Source organism: Semicossyphus pulcher, unplaced genomic scaffold (genome assembly GCF_022749685.1).
Source record: "Semicossyphus pulcher isolate SPU_LCO1_2020_fin unplaced genomic scaffold, fSemPul1.0.p SCAF_1, whole genome shotgun sequence".
NCBI lineage: Eukaryota > Metazoa > Chordata > Actinopteri > Labriformes > Labridae > Semicossyphus > Semicossyphus pulcher.
Genome location: NW_027211603.1, coordinates 10884444 through 10903504, shown reverse-complemented (window position 1 = coordinate 10903504; position 19061 = coordinate 10884444). Strand labels below are relative to the sequence as shown.

The 19061-nt window shown below is 41.2% G+C and overlaps 1 protein-coding gene across 2 annotated transcripts; it reads right to left on the bottom strand.

Moving 5' to 3' along the window:
- Nucleotides 1-6512: 6512 nt before the first annotated feature.
- Nucleotides 6513-18641, bottom strand: rbm26 (RNA binding motif protein 26). Of its 2 annotated transcripts, XM_069657899.1 has the most exons (23): nucleotides 18448-18641; nucleotides 18235-18360; nucleotides 17905-18023; nucleotides 17681-17799; nucleotides 17437-17528; nucleotides 17086-17345; nucleotides 16217-16495; nucleotides 15872-16114; nucleotides 14143-14283; nucleotides 13887-14027; nucleotides 13560-13668; nucleotides 13306-13462; nucleotides 12733-12924; nucleotides 11622-11723; nucleotides 11454-11525; nucleotides 11266-11364; nucleotides 11062-11136; nucleotides 10347-10514; nucleotides 9938-10042; nucleotides 9550-9753; nucleotides 8341-8427; nucleotides 8063-8176; nucleotides 6513-7608 (listed from the first exon to the last, which is right to left on the bottom strand). In XM_069657899.1, the coding sequence occupies exons 2-23, from the start codon at nucleotides 18291-18293 to the stop codon at nucleotides 7519-7521; spliced, it is 3027 nt and encodes a 1008-aa protein (XP_069514000.1). In that variant the 5' UTR covers nucleotides 18294-18360; nucleotides 18448-18641; the 3' UTR covers nucleotides 6513-7518. The 2 variants fall into 2 exon arrangements, with proteins under 2 accessions (XP_069514000.1, XP_069514001.1); XM_069657900.1 differs by having other exon boundaries at nucleotides 11622-11720; nucleotides 18235-18641.
- Between the last annotated feature and the right edge of the window lie 420 nt (nucleotides 18642-19061).

Below are 19061 nucleotides of genomic sequence, written 5' to 3'. Positions count from 1 at the left end.
ATTTGCAGAGACACACACACACACACTCTAAAAAACACAAAGACCCTGCTCTCCCGTCTCCTCACAGAGGACATTAACACCAGGATCCTACTGCTGTTCCAGTAAGTAATAAATTGTGGTGAACATTGATAAACTAATGCAATTACCTGCAGGGCAAGCGAGTCAGCTAATTTAAAGATACCAGGTTTGTTCATGTGGTGGGAGGCCCCGAATAGGCCCCATGGGTGAGAGATGGCACCTTTATTACATCTGAGAGGTCAGCTTGGTAGCACTGTATTAGGATTGATCTTTTGATCCCTGCCTGGAACCCCCACATACTGTACCGACCCCATCTGGAGGAGGGAGAGAAAAAAAACGCTTATCCGGCGCAAAGGGTTAACTCCGCTAGCCGGGCAGCCTAATTGAGCACCACACATCTCAGCTACACAGCAGAAACAGGAACCTAGAGGGTCGTAACAAGCCAGGCGTGACTTATTCACATAATAAACCGAGCAGATATCTAAATGAGCCATTGAGCTCAGCCAGAGGGAGGGAGGCCATTAGGGCGCGTGGACCATGGGTACATATTTGTATATCTACAATTGCCCTATCATTTGCATATGTGGCTGGCTGTAGCAATGCTAGTTGGTGTTTGCACCCTGGGGCCTAATGACGCGACACAACAACTTTGCAGTCGTTGACAGAATCGTAAACAAGTCGCAGCCACATTCCTATATCCCAAAAAATAAATACAGAAGTGATATATACATGACGAATCATTTAGGTTATATCGAAAACAAGGCAACTCTGCTACGTTGTTCCTTTGACATGCTAGGAATAAACGTTCCCTCGTGGAAGGGATGCTTCCAGGAGTCAATTTTTAATCACTTCTTACCAAATATAATCACCTGATTGACCTCCAGAGTTTTATCTTCTTACTCTGCATGTCATTGTTCAACCTCAGATAAAACAGACCTAACCTTTCAGCCTCTCAGCACTCTGACCGTCTTAAACCAATGTGGCTTCAAAGGGACAAAAAAGGTGTGACATGTTAGAGATGGAGAGTATGAGCGTCACTGTAGATCATTTTCAAACGAGGTTTTAGCAGCAAGATTAACTGAAAGCTTGATTCCATATTAAAGCAATAATCTTGAAGATTTTCATTTAAATGAATTTCTGTTAAGTCACTATCTATCGCCGAACGAGCTAACACAATGGTGATTGAGCCTATGGCCCACTGTTGAAAGCCTTTACATTCGGAGTACATAGTATTATTACAGACTGGGTGTTGGTGGCGACTTTCGTGGAACAAATTACAAGCGGCGCCCAGTTAGTGACGCGTTTTCCATCACCCTGCAGTGGTTTTTCAGCCAGAGAGGGTAAGAGAGCTAAGCGGCTGCTTTTCCGCTCTCTGCAAGTGTTGCGAGTCAACAGTAATCTACTATGGCTGAACAAACAAAGAAAAGATTGATGACTACAGATACAACTTCAACAATAAGTGAAAATCCAAAGAAAAAGAAACAAATTTGACGCTCAGATGAAGGCTAAAAAGGAAAGCGACCGTCAGCGAGTAAAAGTTACAACCGGAGCCAACCGTGGACGTCACACATGCAACACTGTCTGGATATCTGGAAGTGTGTCCCCGCAATTACAGTTTATCGCCATAGGTGTCGCCAAAGAGACAGAAACTGAGATATTCAAGATTACCACTTTAATTTATATCAACCTGAAATACAGATGCACAGCTGTATCGTGGCGCTCATAACAGCAACATGAGCGGATACATGTGGTTTCGTTTTATTAATTGTATGTTTTCATAAGAATCTTATTAAGAAACTCGAACTAAAAGCTGTCTGAGTGTCAATTAAACCTTTAAATCAAACTTTTGGATTTGGTCTTATTTCGATAAAGTATTTTAAAAGATACAAAAATCAAAACATAATGAGTAAAAGATCTGAATACCAAACAGTATTGCAAACACGGGAGCTCACAGTTGCTTCACATTAACCAACATTGTAAAGGCTGCATTTTCAACCAAATCAACCAACAAGGCCTCGACATGATAGGTTGCTTTATGAGAGCCAATAAAAGCACTGATGCTGCATCAATAAGCTGTTATCCTGCGTTTTTTATTTGTCTGTTACTCAGTTGAAACAATAACACAAGGTCACTAATCAGCAGAGTCTCGTGGTAATGGGTCAAGGGTCAGCCTTTAATGTGACCTCTGACACATAATTAAATTGCCATCTTTAACCTCAGTTACAACCTGTCACAGAGCATTGGATTACATGCTGCAAATCACTCTGCCAATCAATGACAGGAGTGAGGGCAGGGGGGAGGGCCCTGCTGTGTCCCGCAGTGTCCGCACAGAGATTGTCTTTAATGAAGTTGAACTGTACAGTGATCATGTTAGTGTACAGCCTAATCAGATTGTGAATGATGCCCTGCAATAGCACAGAGTCATCCTAACGGGGAAAAATGGACTGCAGATAAGGCATCAGAGGGCCACTCGAAGACTCCAGTCACATAACAGGTTTCCACTTTAGCTGAGAGTGATTCACATTTTGTATGACAGAGACGCTACTCTGAACTTATGTCATAAGAAAGCAGCTGTGATGAGTAGACTTGGCTTTTAAACATGTACTTTATACCAAAGGGTTTCAGGGTCCTAGCATGTTGGCTTGCTGTCACACCGTCATGACTTACTGTGATACTTGTTAAGTAGAAACTTACTCACTGTGATTCACTGTGTTTACAAATCACATTTTAAGTGGATAAGTTGAACTTGATAGCAAACGCTTGCTTACTAACATCCATCAGCTGCAGTGCATCTTTATCAATGCGATTCATTTGAAGGCCACCGGGCAAATTAAAGCTCCTGTGAGGAACTTTTGGTTTGTGTTGATTTTGGCGCCCCCTGTTGATAAAGCCGTACCTCTTTTCTCTTAGCTTATTTTGTCCTGTCCATGCTTAAGTGGTTGTTTTTAACTGCTTTCTTCAACAGTCATACATTTTTGCCCTGGAAAATGAAAACAAAACTGTAGCGTGCAGTTAACGGCTTCGTCTGACATCTACCCCCCCACCAGCAGTTTCAGGCACTAAAAATAACTATATAGAAATAATCAATCTTGTCGCTGATGGTCTGGTTTACTTTTGTAGGTCATTCTGAGTAATCGGAATTCATTTCAGTCAGTTTCATAGTTCCTCACAGGAGCTGTAAGTCCAAAATGTACTCTCTTTTAGTTCTGTTTTTGGTCTCCACCAACTCCTGAGGAAAAATGTGGCTCTGTAGCTGATAAAAGCTCCACAAGGTTCACCAGCCAGTCCCTAGCTGTGTCTGCTGTAGTAGTGTACAGTGGTTTTTAGGGCTTTTTTCCCCCCCACCAAAACAGCTTCCTTCTGCAGCCTAAAGCAACGTTATGGGAGTAGTGAAAGTAAACCAAAACAGCGGCTGGACAACTAAACGGAGCGGAAATGTTTTCAGGTCTCTGTAGGTGCATCAATACAAGCAAGGTATATAAATTTGAGGTGATTGTGGGGCAACATGCATAAAGAGTGTCTGGTAAGGTTCTCAGTCATCCAGGTCATGGTAATTCTAAGCTTAATCCAAAAGGCACCTGGACGTGGTTGAAATTCTTGAAGACGTTTCACCTCTCATCCGAAAGGCTTCTTCAGTTCTTAACTTGTGGTGGACTGAGTTAGAAATATAAGCCCAGCTCCTACATAGAAAATGGATGTAATGTCCCTCCTATTTATTCTAGATCATAAAGTGAGATATACATTCATAAAATAAATGATATTTAACTATGTCTTTATTTCCTCAACGTATACTGCAAAATATTGACAAAATAAACCACCAAAACACAAACAACATATTGCACATTTATAAGTTTATATCCAACCAACATGTTTTAAAAAAGGGGGGAAATTGAAGCTGGAAAACAGTAGAGTACGTGTACTCCAGAGAGACCAAAACTAAAAAGTAAAAATTCAGGATTTATCACCTTCAAGCGTTGCCATGTTACAGATTAGCTGCAGCACTCTGGTTGCAGCATCATGACTGAAGGAGATTTATTGTGATCTGCAGGTTCAGGGCAGCCGTGTGTTGATTTATTGATGGCTTTTCCCTGCGAGCAGCTTTACCTGGGATCTTTGGTCAACAGGCGAGGTTAAAGGGCTTCGTAAAGTCCACCACAGCAGTATTGAGGATGATGGAGAGAGTTTTTAGAAGGAAAAAAGGTTGTTTTTGTCTCGCAGTGAGCAACAACAAAGATTTATTTTCAGTAACACTACATTTTACTGGTGAAGCTTTACAACCGAGGCTGTCGTCTCTTCACACAGACACCAATTCCACACCGAAGACTGCAGCTGGTGTAACAGGAAAAAAATGCGTCCCCAAACTCAAATGATGCTGAATGACTCCACTGATTATGATTTAGAGGCTGCTAGTTTTGTTTCAAACTGTGCCTTGCTTTGTGGCCGGGGGCCCTGTGTTGTTTAAAGGGTTGTCGGGGTATAAATACTAAATTAATCATGCTTTGGCTCAACTTGCTAGGGACTGAAATTTGCTTATGGAGGCCCATGATCACATCAAATATTAATGGCTTTACAGAGAACTGGTATGGTAGCGATGGGGGCAAAGCATAGAGCAGTGTGTAGGGAGGGGTCACCGTAGACTTCAGATCAGAAACACCTTCCCTATATCTTCACCTTAAAAGGAAACAGGAAGTGACCAAAACACTGTGTTATTGCACATTATCCCTCCATTAGGATGAATTTTGTACATATTATTGCACAAAATTGGTTAAGTGGTAATTGGCATTAATTGGCATGCAGCAGTGTTTTTGTGTTGTGCAAATGCAGGCTTAATATTCAAATGAATCTGAGTGAATACATTAGAAGTGTGTAGGCTAATGTTATGCATTTTAGTTGTTGCATATCCATATGACCGACTTCTTGAGCCCCTGAGGACTTTAAAAGAAACTCACATTTTCTTTGACAGACAGTAAACAAAACTGAGACTTCATCTTTTCAATTGTATCTGCCTACACAAAAGGCAGACAAAAAAAAACATTTTTACACCTCATTCCGAATCTTCATGCCATTCGTCTCCTTGACACAAATCAGAAAGTAAAGATTTATATAATGGATGACACCGTTGCTGTAAACTTGTTAGCCCATATTTTCTGAGCTCACACAGAGCGCATAAACGTCCTCTTCCCAACTGAGACACAAAGGGAGGCAGGCAGAGCGCTCACACGCTCCTGCATGCAGGTCACATCACACGACACGGGGCACGGCACTAAATTTTCCGCAACACTTTTATTTGTGTAGCCGTTCCACAAAGTGCTACTAAACAATTGTCAGGAAACGTGGTTATTTGTGTCAATCAAACCAGTAAATCTGCAGCTTGTTTGATCACAAAGGTTGCCTGTGTGAGTTTGGTGGCTCCACAGTAGGTAAATGAGCGGACAGGAGGGGGCATTTAATACTCCCATACTGAGACGGAGCGGTGAGGGGAGGTGGTGGAGGTTGGAGGTGGTAGCAGAGGAGGAAAAGAGGCTTAAATGATAAACAGGAGATATTCTACAAGAGCAAATCTGATTTCTCACAATTATCTCTGCAAGCGTGACAGGCACCAGAGGAGGCCCAGGAACACTGAACCGGTGGACACTGATTGGGTTATTTGTCCTCTCTTACTCAGGGCTGAGGGATTGTGGGAGCTGCACCGTGGAGAACCTCTCTGCAGGTGGATACAACCCCTTACAGGAAGCAAAATCCCTTTTACCAAAGCACCACGGCTCATGTGTACATCTGGTTTGAACAAAGCAAAAGGTGACCAAACTATGTATTAACCCATGAGACAGACATTTACACAGAAGTTACACTGACATGCAGCGGTGCAAATAACATGGTTGATGGCTGAATTCCATTTAGCTGTGTCAGGGTCCTGCTTTTGTCCATGCTAGCTCAACATTACACCGTCATGCCCTACTTTGAGACATGGATACAACCGAGCCATTGTCCTAAAAGTCAAACTGTTGTGTAAACAAGACTAGGTCAAAACCTTGTATGTGGCTGACTGTTTGAAGTGGGCGGAGCTCTGATGGGAAAAAATAAATGTGTCAAGTGTATTGTGCTGCCAATCAGGATTTTGGTCACAGTTTTAGCATTGCTTGGCCATCAGGCATCTCATCAGACCAGTGTAATCCTAATCTGATCAAACCAGACACATTTCTGTCAATAGACCAGCCAGGTGGTTTTGCTCTTTTCAACTAGCTTTTTTCTAGTCACCAAAACTTACATTTATAGAAAGTTTTCATCTGCTTGATTACATTTAATTCACATGGATCAATATGGATGCATTTTAATCCCACGTGGCACAGCACACCATCTGATGTAAGCCAAGTTCTCTAAGAATCAACACTTCAACTCTTTAAATGCAGAAAATAATGCTTTAGTCTTTGTTATATTCACCCACGGATGCCAGGTGGTTCAATCATTTGCAGCAGACAAATATCACAAAAAGCACAATGACAAAAAATAATTTGTATTTGAATACAACAGCACAGTCTGACAGAATTAAGACAGTGTTACAGTGATAACAAAACTACATTAATTAATGTTGAAGCCTGAAGGAGGAGAAGATGTAGCTGGAAGCAGCGGAGGGGCATCTCCTGCAACAAAAAGAACACAAATGTTCTCAGTTATTGTTGTCTTGTGTTCATGTCTAATAACTTCAGTCTTTTAATGTAAATATAAATGTTATGCTTGGAAATAATTGAAAATTAGATCATGTAATGGTCTTACCTTAGCATCAAATAAGTGATATACTTTACCTTACCCGACCAAGGGAAAAAAAAAAGTTTCAATAGAAGTAGGAATATTGTAGGAATTTTGCTCTTTAGGGGAAGAGGAAGTTTTTTTTTGTTTTTTGAAATGGTCTTTTTCAGCTCTTTAAGTTGTTTTCTTTTTTTCACTGCCACAGTATTTCCATTTTTTGTGTTTTTTTTTCTTTTTTTGTTTTTGGCAGGATGTTTTCAGACCATTTCAATTCTTTATTTTTTGTACAATCCAAAGTAAAGCCAAAAACTGTGAAGCCAAGCTTTCATACAAATGTTTTAAACCCAGACATAAAATATTTACACATAAGCATTTAAACCAGTCGACCTAATACTATTCTGCAAAAGCTACAGTCTGTCATCAGGTAAATTACAACACAGATTCTGTTCACTTAAACTGTCGGGTCAACAAATGTGTTTTTAAGAGAAAAGCTGTCAAACTCTTTATGTTTCGTAAAACCAAAATAACAACAAAAAAAAACAGTTATTTCTACATTAAGAGCATTAAAAAAAATCACCATTGTTAAACTGTTAAAATTAATCAAACTCGCACATGGTTCTTCTGCCGGTTACACATTTGTGACGGGAAAGAAAGTCTAGCCAAAGTAAAAAATGCCTCGTTTATTTATAAACAGGCATTGAAAAGTTGCTGGATTATTGAATGTCTTCCATGCTGGGGAAGAGCGTCGACTGATCTTCATCTGCGCCAGGAGCGAGGCTCGTTGTCGTCCTCTTCCTCATCATCGTCCTGCAGCAACGCATCGTCACTCAGCGACTCTTCTGGGTACTGATGGCAGAAAAACAAACACTGAGATGAGTACTCTCTGTAGATGAATAAATGTGAACAAAAGGCTATTTAAAGGGGAAAGACCTTTTATTTTCCACATCATCAGCACTAAAATTGCACCGTGTCTTTAAAAGGTCTCAAGAGGGACTAAATTCTCAGCTTGAGAATATCTCGCTGCAGACGGACAAAACGCTTAATGAAAGTACGAGTGGCCATGCAAGAGCCACAAAAAGACAATCCTCGCTGTAATGTGTAATGGCTCCCTCTTGTGTTCTATAATTGTATCACAATAAAAACTAGATATTTAATAAGCTTTCCTGTTATGATATCTGAACAAAGAACATCTACATATCTCCATTACAGTAAACATTCTCCAGTGATGAACACCAATCCTGTCTGACCACTCTCCTTTACGCAAATAGTCAAATGTATGCAAAGTGAGACGTCCACAAACCTCATCCTCATCTGGTTCTGCATCGTCAGCGTCTGCAGCACTGAGCGTCGTGACAGCCTTATGCCAGGCGAGACGTAAAGTCTGGTTGTTGAACCTCACTCCATGAAGAGCCGCCTGATGATGGACAAACACAGACAGCAGAAGGAAAAACGCGTAATGTTAAAAAGGGTCATTTAAAACATGACAGGCAGAATGCAACGTACTAGAAACCCAGTTTTCTACAGTTGGACTCTGGGTAAAGAAACTCTGTGCTTGTGTGTGGCTTGTCGTTGACTCACCTGTTCTGCTTCAGCTCGTGTCCTGTACGTGATGACAGCAGACAGGCTGCTTTCATCAATCTGGCAATCTTCGATGTCTCCAAATTGCTTGAAAATTGTAAACACACAAAATTTTGGTAAATTTATGAACAAATTCAATTCAACAATTCTTCTGGAAATGATTTTTTAAAAGTATGTTATGAAGAGTCTGTTATTGCACATGTCTAAAGAACAAGAACCAAGCAAATCTGAAGTCACACCTCCATGTCTGAATTTTCTACAAGTTGCTTTTCATATTGCAGCAGTATAATGTTTGTTACTACAGATGTGAATTAGCTTAAAGCTATAATCTGGTACAGTGCATCAAATGGTGACATTTAAGTTTTAAGCTGTACATGGTCCCTTTTAAATAAAATAAATTAAATTAACCCTCTTCTCACTGCTGGGTTTAATTTGAGACTACACTGTTGGTGACAGTATCCTAGCAGTAGTGAGGGTTTAAACTCAAACACATTCAGAGTATTGGGGACTGATATTAAACAGTACATATCGTACAGAAGTCTGCTTTAAGGGACAGTTGCAATTGGCTGAGGGGTTAATAGTTTCAAGACAGAGTGAAAGCGAGCTCATGTTGAAGGTATTTGGCATTTGCGAGAACACTTTTCAGATATACCGTACACCATCTAAATTGTACTTCGACAGAATGGGCTGTATTTGTGTGCTGTAGTACCACTGTTGGTCAGTTGCACTGTGCAGTTGAAACCACCAGAGGGCACTGGTGGTTTGGTTTTTGCTACACTGAACAATAGTGATAATTCAATGCACATGGTAAAACTGTACATAATGAGCATCATTAACATTAAAGGACAAAGAAAACAGCCTAAGGAAGATTATTTCTGTGTTGTTTTGAATGAAACCTTTATTTGAGTGGTCACGTTGGGGGGCAACAATTTAATTAATTATTTTTTCTTTGGTTCCTGTATACCACTGAGCTACAGACAGCCTAAATCCAAATCAGGATGTGAGAACAGCTGAGAGTTTTATTTAACATGTCCTGACTGACCGGTAAGCAATGAGAATGTCCACCCCCTCATTTGTTACGCTAGCAGTGCCCTTTAACACCGAGTGCTCTGATCCCGCACCTGCAGCTGCAGCTTCCATCAAAAGGTCACATTGGTTCAATTCAGGACATCTAACCACCTATTAGTAACGCAGTTGTGGCTGACTTACAGCAAAGTGTGGCAGCAAGTCGACGCGGTCTGCCTCTATGAAACCAGAAATCTCCAGCGCCCGTGGTCGATGGTCCACCACCGCATGCATCGGCACACCTCTCCCCCTTCCCCGGGAGCCTCTGCCACGGGCCCTGAGAGCACCACGGCCTCGAGTGTGGACCCCCCTGCCTCGTCCTGGTGACAGGAGTCCCCTCTTAGCCGCCTGGGTAGAAACAAAAAACAGGGATAGACGGAGTCAAACAGAGTGCAGTTTGTTATCTGTACATAAATCTTCTACACAAATCATTGAAGGTTAGGGGAGTACAAGTGGCAGGCGTGTAAGACCCATTGAAGCACTTGATTTCAAGCTTCATGGACAGCTTTCTCTCTTAAAATCAAGTCAATACCTCAATTTGCAGCTGGGTATACTTGATCTTCAACAAAGCGGTGTCCTCTCCGGACTGAGTCTTCTTGAAGAGGTCCAGCTCTGCATCCAGCAGTTCCTTCTGGGCCTGAACATATAATTAACTCACATCAGGAGAGACAAAACTGCAAGTCGGAAGTAAGAAATCTAAGGCAACTGGATAATGTGGAAAAATGAAAATCCAGATGCCCTTGAATAAATACTTTTAGATAAACAAGATTGTGTCTTTTTTTTCAAGACTTAGGTGGAACCAATTTTCTGTTAAAAGCGAGCAGAAATGAATAAACACATCTGTTTAAGTCAAGATCAAAAGAATAATGCTACCCATCAGGTTTAAGTCAGCAGACTTCTGGGTGAATCATGGATGGCATTAAGTCTGAAGGGTGCACTACCTGGGCCTTGCTCTTGGCTGTGCGTAGCATGGTGCTGCTGCTTGAGACTCCCTTTATCTCCTCTTGCAGTTTGGTGATGCTTTTGGTTAACATGCCCAACGTTTCCATGATCTTGGCTTTGTCCTCTGCCTTCATGCCTTTGTTCTTCTCAAGTTTGGATATCAGGAGCTACAGAAAATGAATGCAGAGAAATAACGACAAAGCAACACCATAAGCCACAAGCAACACATGACGGGAGCCTTTAAGGTTTCACGCAGCATGCTGAAATGATTTCAGCCCCTTTTTTTAGCACAGTAAATGAGTGATAAAGCTTTGTTTCCATTGGTAAATGAATACTATGCATGGGAAAAACACAACCAGTTCATTGACTGGCTTGGAGACTGCATTTTGCTTAAGTGGTGATTTAGACCTTTAAACAGCTCGCACACACTATCGTATGAGGGAAGCCACTGGGCTTTCTAGAGATGCCCCGATTTAAAAAAGGCATTTTAAACTTAATCCTTGGCTCGGTGTGAGTGTGCCTGAAGAAAGCCCAGTGGCTCCCTTCCTTTGACAGTTAGCCTTCAAGAGTACCTGGCATTCATCTGGAGTTTAACACCTTGCTACTGTGAGCTCCTGGTATCCCTCTTTTTCTTAGCTCACATACTATGTTTTATTTTTGAGAGGTTGAAGAACCAAAAACACACACACAGGTAACATTTTCAGACAAACTTACCTTCTGTGTCTCGATGTGCTTCTCCAATATTTCCTGCTTCTTCTTCCTTACATCCTGCTGTAATCTTAGAGCTTCCTGTGAGAGGAATTATGGGAAATGATTAGGTGCTTGTTACCCATTTAATTATCCTACTGTGTCCTACTCCCATGCTTCTGAATTACTGCACTGCCCCTTTTCTATACTTCCATCCATTTCTCCCCTCACCTGTTTCTTCCTCAGGGCTTCCTCTGAGGTTTTCTGCACTGCCTTCAGGGCAGCGGGATTGTATACCGTCTTTGTGAGGCCCATGGATGTTGAAAACACCTAAAAGAACGGGAGAGAAGTGTAGCAAGTTATATTTAAGCAATTTAGAAGATCAGGGCAGAAATTCTGAAGGGCAGGTGGACACCTACTTTTTCAACAGGAGCTGCTGGTTTGGCAGACGGCAGACCCAAACGGTCTTTCACTGACACTTTCGAAGGATTCTGCATGAATGGGGGGAAAAAAATACATCATATTTATACACACCTTCTGCAGATTTTGACAGCTGTATGTGAAAAAGAAAAATCACCAACACACACCTGAGAGGCTACGCTGGAATCTTGAGAGGGCTCAGAGTTGGCAGTGAGCATGGGTCCCAGGCGATCTTTGACAGACTGCTTCAGAGACGTGGCTGAGGGCTGCTGACAGACAGAAGAGGTGTTAATCACATTATACACATGATATTTTGCATTTTAACATAGCCACTGCTTTTTATGTGTGTTTAATACGAGCTCTGCAATATTTGGATGACAGTTTGATTTCCTGAAGAAGCACCTTTTCATCTTTTAAGCTATGTTTGTAAAGCTTCTCTGTAATTACCCTGACCTTTTCTGAATAGTGAGACACATGATAGGACTGCTTGATAGCTTGACAACTTTCACAACCTTTAATTTATATTCCACTTCAGCCAGCCCTTTTTCACTTTGCACTTCTGAGCAAACATGAACCAAATTAGCAAGTCGGCAAAAAAGTGTTCTCTCTGTGCTTAAAGGTGACATATTTTAGCTATGCAATCAAGATTCTATTATTCAAATGTGTTTTTGACTCACGTTGGTAAAGTTTGTTTCTTTTTAAAAACAGTATACGTAATTTTAAGTATTTTTAGGAGCCTCTCCGTCCTCCTGAAATGAACAAGCCGTTTTGCCATTCAAAGGTCAGACCTCAGCCACGATTGGCTGACAGTATTTGGAGTGACCGTGTCCCCCAAGAGGCACAATGAAATGTTGACAACGACTTGACTATAAGCTAGTGCAAGAAGGCAGCCTGAGGTGAGTGACTGTGAATGATGATTGGTCAATTTCAGCGAAAGCAAAGTTCTACGAAGAAACCTACGCCTATGGCGACCTGTTTGAAAACATCATTCTGGAAAAACACGGAATTCTGCAGTTTTCACTTCTTCACTGTGAACAATAAACACCCACAAATGTGAAACCCATGCAACATATGAGAATATCATTCAAAAGATACGGTCCCTTTAAATAAGTTATGTAAAACGGTAAATGGGCATTCATACACCATCTTTCTTGTCAAAAATATGTAAGCTGGAACTGAAAGCTTTTATCAGTCAAACATTGGCATTGTGTCTAACGTGTATTAAGCACAATATTTTTTACAAGAAGCACATATGATGACATTAAAACACATCTTTACCATGGCTGGCTGTGGCTGAGTCAGCTGCTGTAAGTGAGACTGGCCCTGGCCATCACTCCCATCATCACGGAACCAGTGCACCCTGATGAAGCGGTTGTTGAGAACGGCCTCTGTGCTTTGCATAGCTCGCTTAGCCTCGTCTGGGGAGGCAAACTGGATCAGTGCACCCTCTCTGTCGTTGTTGTAGGCCACCTGTTTAAAACAAATATGGTACAGAGAGATAGTTATACCAACATTGGTATGTATACTCTAAATCCCTCAGTTTGATTTTTACCTTGACACTACCAACTGATAGAGTTAACTGTAAGAACTCACTGTACTATACTTCAAAAACCAGTGCATGAAAGGACTTAGAAGAGAGTACTTCACCTGCAAACACTCATGTGTCGAACAACAACACGGAATCTGTTTAAATACCCCTTAAACTTTTGATACCAGGTTCACAATTATTATTTACCTTTTAGCTATCTATTATAAAGCATCAATGATTGCACTAAACAGTAACTACATACTTTACTGACTCCTTTCTCCAAAGCTGTTCCTTTCATATCTACTGAATGACATTGCACTGACCTGTAGGTTGACGATGGTACCAAACTTGCTGAAATGTTCGTTGAGTTTGCTGATGTTGTTGAGCTCGGGGGGAATTTGCCGAACCAGCAGCTTGGTGTTTGGAGAGAATGGGGCTCTTTTGTGGTAGCCCTGGTGGTTTGGTTTGTTAAAGTTGGGTCTGAGCAGAGAAGAGAAATCATAAAACATTTCAATAAGGAAGGTAGGAAAAATACTAAAATGCAGCTTGTTGCATATTACAGAAAAAGGTGTCTTACTTGTCAAACCAGGGTTTCTTGGAGGGGAGCCCTCCATCATGAGAGATATGTGGCCTCTTCCTTGAATCAGACTCCATAACGATCCTCATACTGTTGTTAGGAATTTTTTCTGTTGAGGGAAAAACACTGACGGGTCAATTCTTAGAATACAGCACAAAACTCAAAAAGGCATCACAGTTTTAATGCATGGCTTTTAAACAGACAGATATGGACTGGATACAAGTATTCTTCCTTTCTTTTAAATTGTCAGATGTACTTAGCAGGCTAATGTTAAGTGTGAAAGTACATGCATGTTTAAAGACTATCTAAAACTCATGTGAATAATACCTCTCGGTGGCTGGTCCACATCCCCCATCGTGAGGCCGATCAGGTTGGGTCTCTGCGCATTAACCCGGTGGCGGTACATCGGCCTGGAGGTGTTGGTAATACTGGGAGCCTCAGGGTTGTACACGTCTGTCTCATAGTTGTCTGATCAGGAGAGAGAAGACACTTTAGCTCATAAAAAACATCGACACGTTACAGTAACAGTGATTTTTGAATAAGAAATTAAATCTGTAACTTTGAAAAGAGTAACAGCCATTACTGGAGGTGAAGAGAGGCAAGGAGGCCTGAGGAAGTGAGGAGCGCATCCCGGAGGTAACGATAGTGGGAACAGAACTGGTGATGGAATTGGGAGGAGCGTCCATGCCTGAAGGTTGCAGCGGAGGAAGCGGAGGAGGGGGACCTGTGCCAGGAAACAAAATACAAAATGTTTGATAACATGAAGCTCAAGCAAATCATTAACTGACTAAATTAACCTAAATTTTCCTAACTAAATTTGTAAATGTCACAATTCTATTTAGCAGACGCTTTTGTCCAAAGCAACGTACTTCTGAGAGTTACTACAACACTAACAACAATCAAGACAGGAGGGAACAGAGTCACTAAGTGCTGACAAACAGCTTCATGTTTTGTTTTTTTAAATAATCATCAGCAGCATCAACAAGGTCAATATAGTCATCATCATCATCATCATCATGAATATCCAAATCAACATCAAAAACATCCTCAATGTCATCCTCATCAATAGCTTCAATATCATGAAATGCAGAGGTGTTCACGAAAGAGCTGGGTCTTTAGCTTCTTCTTAAAAAGGTGGAAAGAGACTCTGCAGACCGAATGGAGTTTGGAAACTCATTCCACCACCGGGGGACTACAGAGGAGAAGAGTCTAGTTAGGGCCCTGTTGTGATGGGAGTACCAGGCGCCTTTCATTGGCAGAGCGTAGTGGGCGGTAGGGAGTGTAGACCTGGATTAGGGAGTTCAGGTAAACAGGAGCCGGTTTAGTTGCTGACCTGTGCCAAACTGATTACTCAACTTCTTATCTGTCCTGGTCTTCAGTCTTTTCTAAAAGGTTTACATATTAGAAACATTTTAAAATTTAAACTGTTCACTTATAGCAACAGAGGACCGGAGGTGTTTCCTATGAACAAAATTCTCTAAATTTAATCTTAATTTTAAACAGTACAGCTCACATTAGGGACGGTTGAAGGGACGTCTACAGCATTCAGAAAAAAAAAGTTCCACTTTCCGCACTTCTTGTCGTTGTAGCCGAGCTGTCTACTATGGGAGAAAGACTGGTTTGCTGTAGTCAGTACAACGTCACAGTGTAAGCAGTAATTATACGTTTTTATCGTATTTGACACTGTCATTTTGTTTCTATTTGATTCTACCTTTAGTGGTTGTATGGATTATTATTATTAGGTCATCTGTTGCCAGATCAAATTGTTGATTAGTGACATTAGATCTCCATTACTACGGCAACCCATTGGAATGTTTCATGGGAGCTGTAGCCGTCCCTGCTTAAAGTCCCTATTCACTCCAGGCTGCTCCTAAGAAGTTATTGATGTACAGTTTAATTCAACTTAGAAGCAAAAACCTAATTTATGAGGATTTGCTGCTTTTTCCATTTTTCCAGTTTTATGTTGTAGTTAAGTTTTAAGTTTAGGTAAAAAAAAAAGAAACAATTCCAGTGGATGAAGCTCTTCACACCTCTTTACTACTAGATAATTTATCATGTTGGATGCCCTTAGATCATCCAATCTTTTCACTCTTTGTAAAGAAAAACAAAGAAAGAAAAGAAACACTTATAAATTATAATTAAATGTTTTCTTATTTTGGTTAATTTTTCATTCTTGATTGTTGTGTTTAAAGTTTTAACAGTAAAACACTTTGTAACTTATATTGTAAGTGCATAAACTTACAGAAAGGTTTGTTATCCTAAACCCAAATGTCATAGACAAAAAAGATTAACTATCAATGAGGAATTCGTACCAGCGACAGGGGGAAGGCTGGGTGGGAGGGCGCCTGGTGGTGGCACAGGGGGTCGTAGATTCACAGGTGGGGGGTTCATGAGAGGAGGTGGTGGTGGGAGGCCTGGAGGCGGTGGTGCATCCACACCTGGTAAAGGTGGAGGTTGGAAGGGCAGCATACTGGGCAAATTGACATCCTCCACTACAACCGGGTCACTTCCATGGTCGAACGGACACATGTCACCTCTCATGCAGAAGCCTTTTTCTGGAAAGACAGCAGACAATGTGGAGAATATAAAACATGCAGAACTACATGAAACAGCCTACTCATTTTTTACTAAATAAAGGATTTAATAGCTTTCCTTACCATCATAGTCACGGCATCTTTTCCTCTGTTGAGGGGGTGGTCCCCTACCAAAAGGCCCGCGGTCCACAGGGTGATCAGGACGGAAGTCTGACCAGCTCTCAGTGGTGTTGTTGCTATGATGATGTGTGGGAGCAATGACTGTGATGGTGCTGCTCAGTGTTGGCACAGGGAAGTGGGAAGTGGTCGCAGTGGGGACCAGGGCTGCTGGGTTGTAGCCATCACCAGTCTCTGATCTGTCTAATCGTTCATGATCATACTTCAACTTCCCAGAATCCCGTTCTGCGAAAAGACAAGAACAGATACTAAAGTAAATTAACTGTCATCTTGGCAGGTTTATCTGTGAGAAATAAGACTTATTTACACAGTACAAAAATGCAAATCTTGTTTTTATGGTTTTCATCCTGACCTAAGTTATTTATCAATATCGAGTCACTGTTTGCCCATGGTATAATAAGCCATCTGAGCTGCTCACCATTGAAATGTGTCAGGGTGTTAAGATAAGCCATCATATACATAGGTGCTGATTAAATTACAGAACATGTGCAGATGCATGCTGAACAAAGACCCAAAACACTACAATATCAAATTAGAAAAATAGATCTCTGGAAACCATGAAAAATATTTTAAAGAGGCTTCTTGGACAGCTGTAATCTGACTGGACACACTTTGAAACTTTGCAGAAAACAGGGTCATAGTTCAAATGAAGTGAACTTTGAGCAAACAACTGGATACAAAGATAGGGTGTTCCAAAATCCAGGTCTTAGTTTCATTTTCTCTCTCCATTTAATGAACAATGGTTATATTGTTATCTAGCAATTGATCTTGTAAAGACCTTAGATTAGCCTTAGATCCGTCAAACAGGTCTTTACCTCTACTCCTGCTTCTAGACCGAGTTCTGCTGTGTGACCGGCTCCTGCTGCGATCTCTATCCCTATCTCTGTCTCTATCCCTCTCTCTGTCCCGATCTCGGATGCGATCCTTGCTCCAACTCCGGCTGCGGCTGCGACTGTAACTGCGGCTGCGACCTCTCCTGCGATTGTAACGATCTCGGTACGAGTCCCTTCTTGGTGGGTTGCGGTCATAATCCCTCTTCCTGGAGCGGTCATCTCTCTTACGATCATCTCCTCTCCTAAAAATTAAGAGAAAAACAGACATGATTATTAGTGAAATGAAAATACAAGTTAAAGGTGAAACGGGAATCAAGGTATTGTTGAACATACCTGGTATCCCTGCTGTAGCGAGAGCTTAGTTGTGGAGGGCTGTGGTTCAATCGCCGAGAAAACTTCTTTTCCCTTTCTTCTTCCCGAGGAGTCTAAAAAAGAAAAAGTGACAATTGAAGAAGAATGTCTCTTGCAACAGAGATATTCAAATGTGTTGATACTCTGAAAGGCTAATGCAAAGTGAACAACAGTTTTCTTTAAATAACTTCCCTGACAGATGTTCTTAACATTACCAGAAGATTACCTCATCTTTTTTCGGTTCCTCTTTCTCAACTTTGACCAGAGAGGTTGCTTGCTCTGGCTGCGGGAGGTAGCTTTTGTTGTTAACTGCTTCAAACAGCCTGTCCACAAATTGCTGGGTCTCTGAAGGAGGAAAAAGTGTAATGTTAACAACAATGGATCACATACATAATTAAAAAAGGAGCGCAAAGTAAAGTTTTAGTTATACTGTGGGACTGATTGGGCTACCTTTCTGAAGAAATACATCCAATTGGTCAATACACAGGGCTTTAAGTTCCTTTTCAGTCTTGTCCTTCTTCACCAAAGCAACAACATACTTTGCGAGGGCAGAGGGGTCTGCATCACAGCTGGAAGAGTAAAAAAACAAACATTAGACCCGCGAACATATAAGTAAATTAAATAAAAGCCATGGATAAATTGGCTAAAAATAAGAACGTTATCTGTAAATAATAACATATTTACATTGGTTGCCCAGTGTGTTACTTTAATATTAGATTGTGTAAGTCAGACTGAGCTAGAATGGCTAACGCTACGTTGCTAATAGTTAACATTACTTACATGGGCTCGAGGGTATCAGACAGCCATGTTTTCAAGGCATCAAGGTTTTCAATGATCATTTTAAATCCAGCCGAACTTTCCTTCCACCACGGTCAAAGGCAAAGCTAGCTGGGCGACTTTGTTTATCTGCTTAAAAGAATAGCCGACATTAGTAGTAGTATTTGGCTCGGGAGTAATGCTAACAGCGACGTTAGCCAGCCATAGCTAACTTACGCTAACAGACGTCTTTCCAGGCCCCAAACGTGCTGCAGGGTTCCTCTACTCTCGTTATATGTTTATAAAACGAATGCAGACGGGACGAATGTTTTATACCTCAACGTTCAACCAGATAACTATTAAGGTTATTAAATATTCGTATCCACAAAACTGCATTTTCACCCACGCTACACTTGCTACTTTATCCCCCTCTCACTAGCAAACATGCCATGGCGAATATTTACTTCCGATTGTCTTCTCGTTGGCGAAATATCGCGAGAGGACATTTTCAGAAATTTGCTGTCTGTCTGTCTTAAAGCCCCTGTGAGGAGTTTTTCGCTGGTTTTAAAACAGACTGAAATTAATTCTGATTACTCTATGTGGAGTATACTCTATACTTTAGAGCTCCTGTGAGGAGTTTTTCGCTGGTTATGAAACAGACTGAAATTAATTCTGATTACTCTATATGACCTACAAAAGTAAACCAGACAATCAACGCAATTATTTCTATAATTATTTTAAATGCCCGAAAGCGCTGGCGGGGGGTAGGTGTCAGACAAAGCGGTTAACTGCACACTGCCTTTGTTTACATTTTCCAATTGAGTAATACATATGACTGTTAAAGAAAGCAG

Bases quoted from the DNA above. Each gene is read 5' to 3' on its own strand.
- rbm26 (XM_069657899.1), bottom strand. From the start codon at position 18,293: ATGATCATTGAAAACCTTGATGCCTTGAAAACATGGCTGTCTGATACC. The intron at 11,365-11,453 runs GTAGGTGTCCAC...CCGTTCTTTTAG, and splicing joins CAGCAGCTCCTGTTGAAAAA to GTGTTTTCAACATCCATGGG. The intron at 10,515-11,061 runs GTAAGTTTGTCT...CATTTTCTGTAG, and splicing joins AGCACATCGAGACACAGAAG to CTCCTGATATCCAAACTTGA.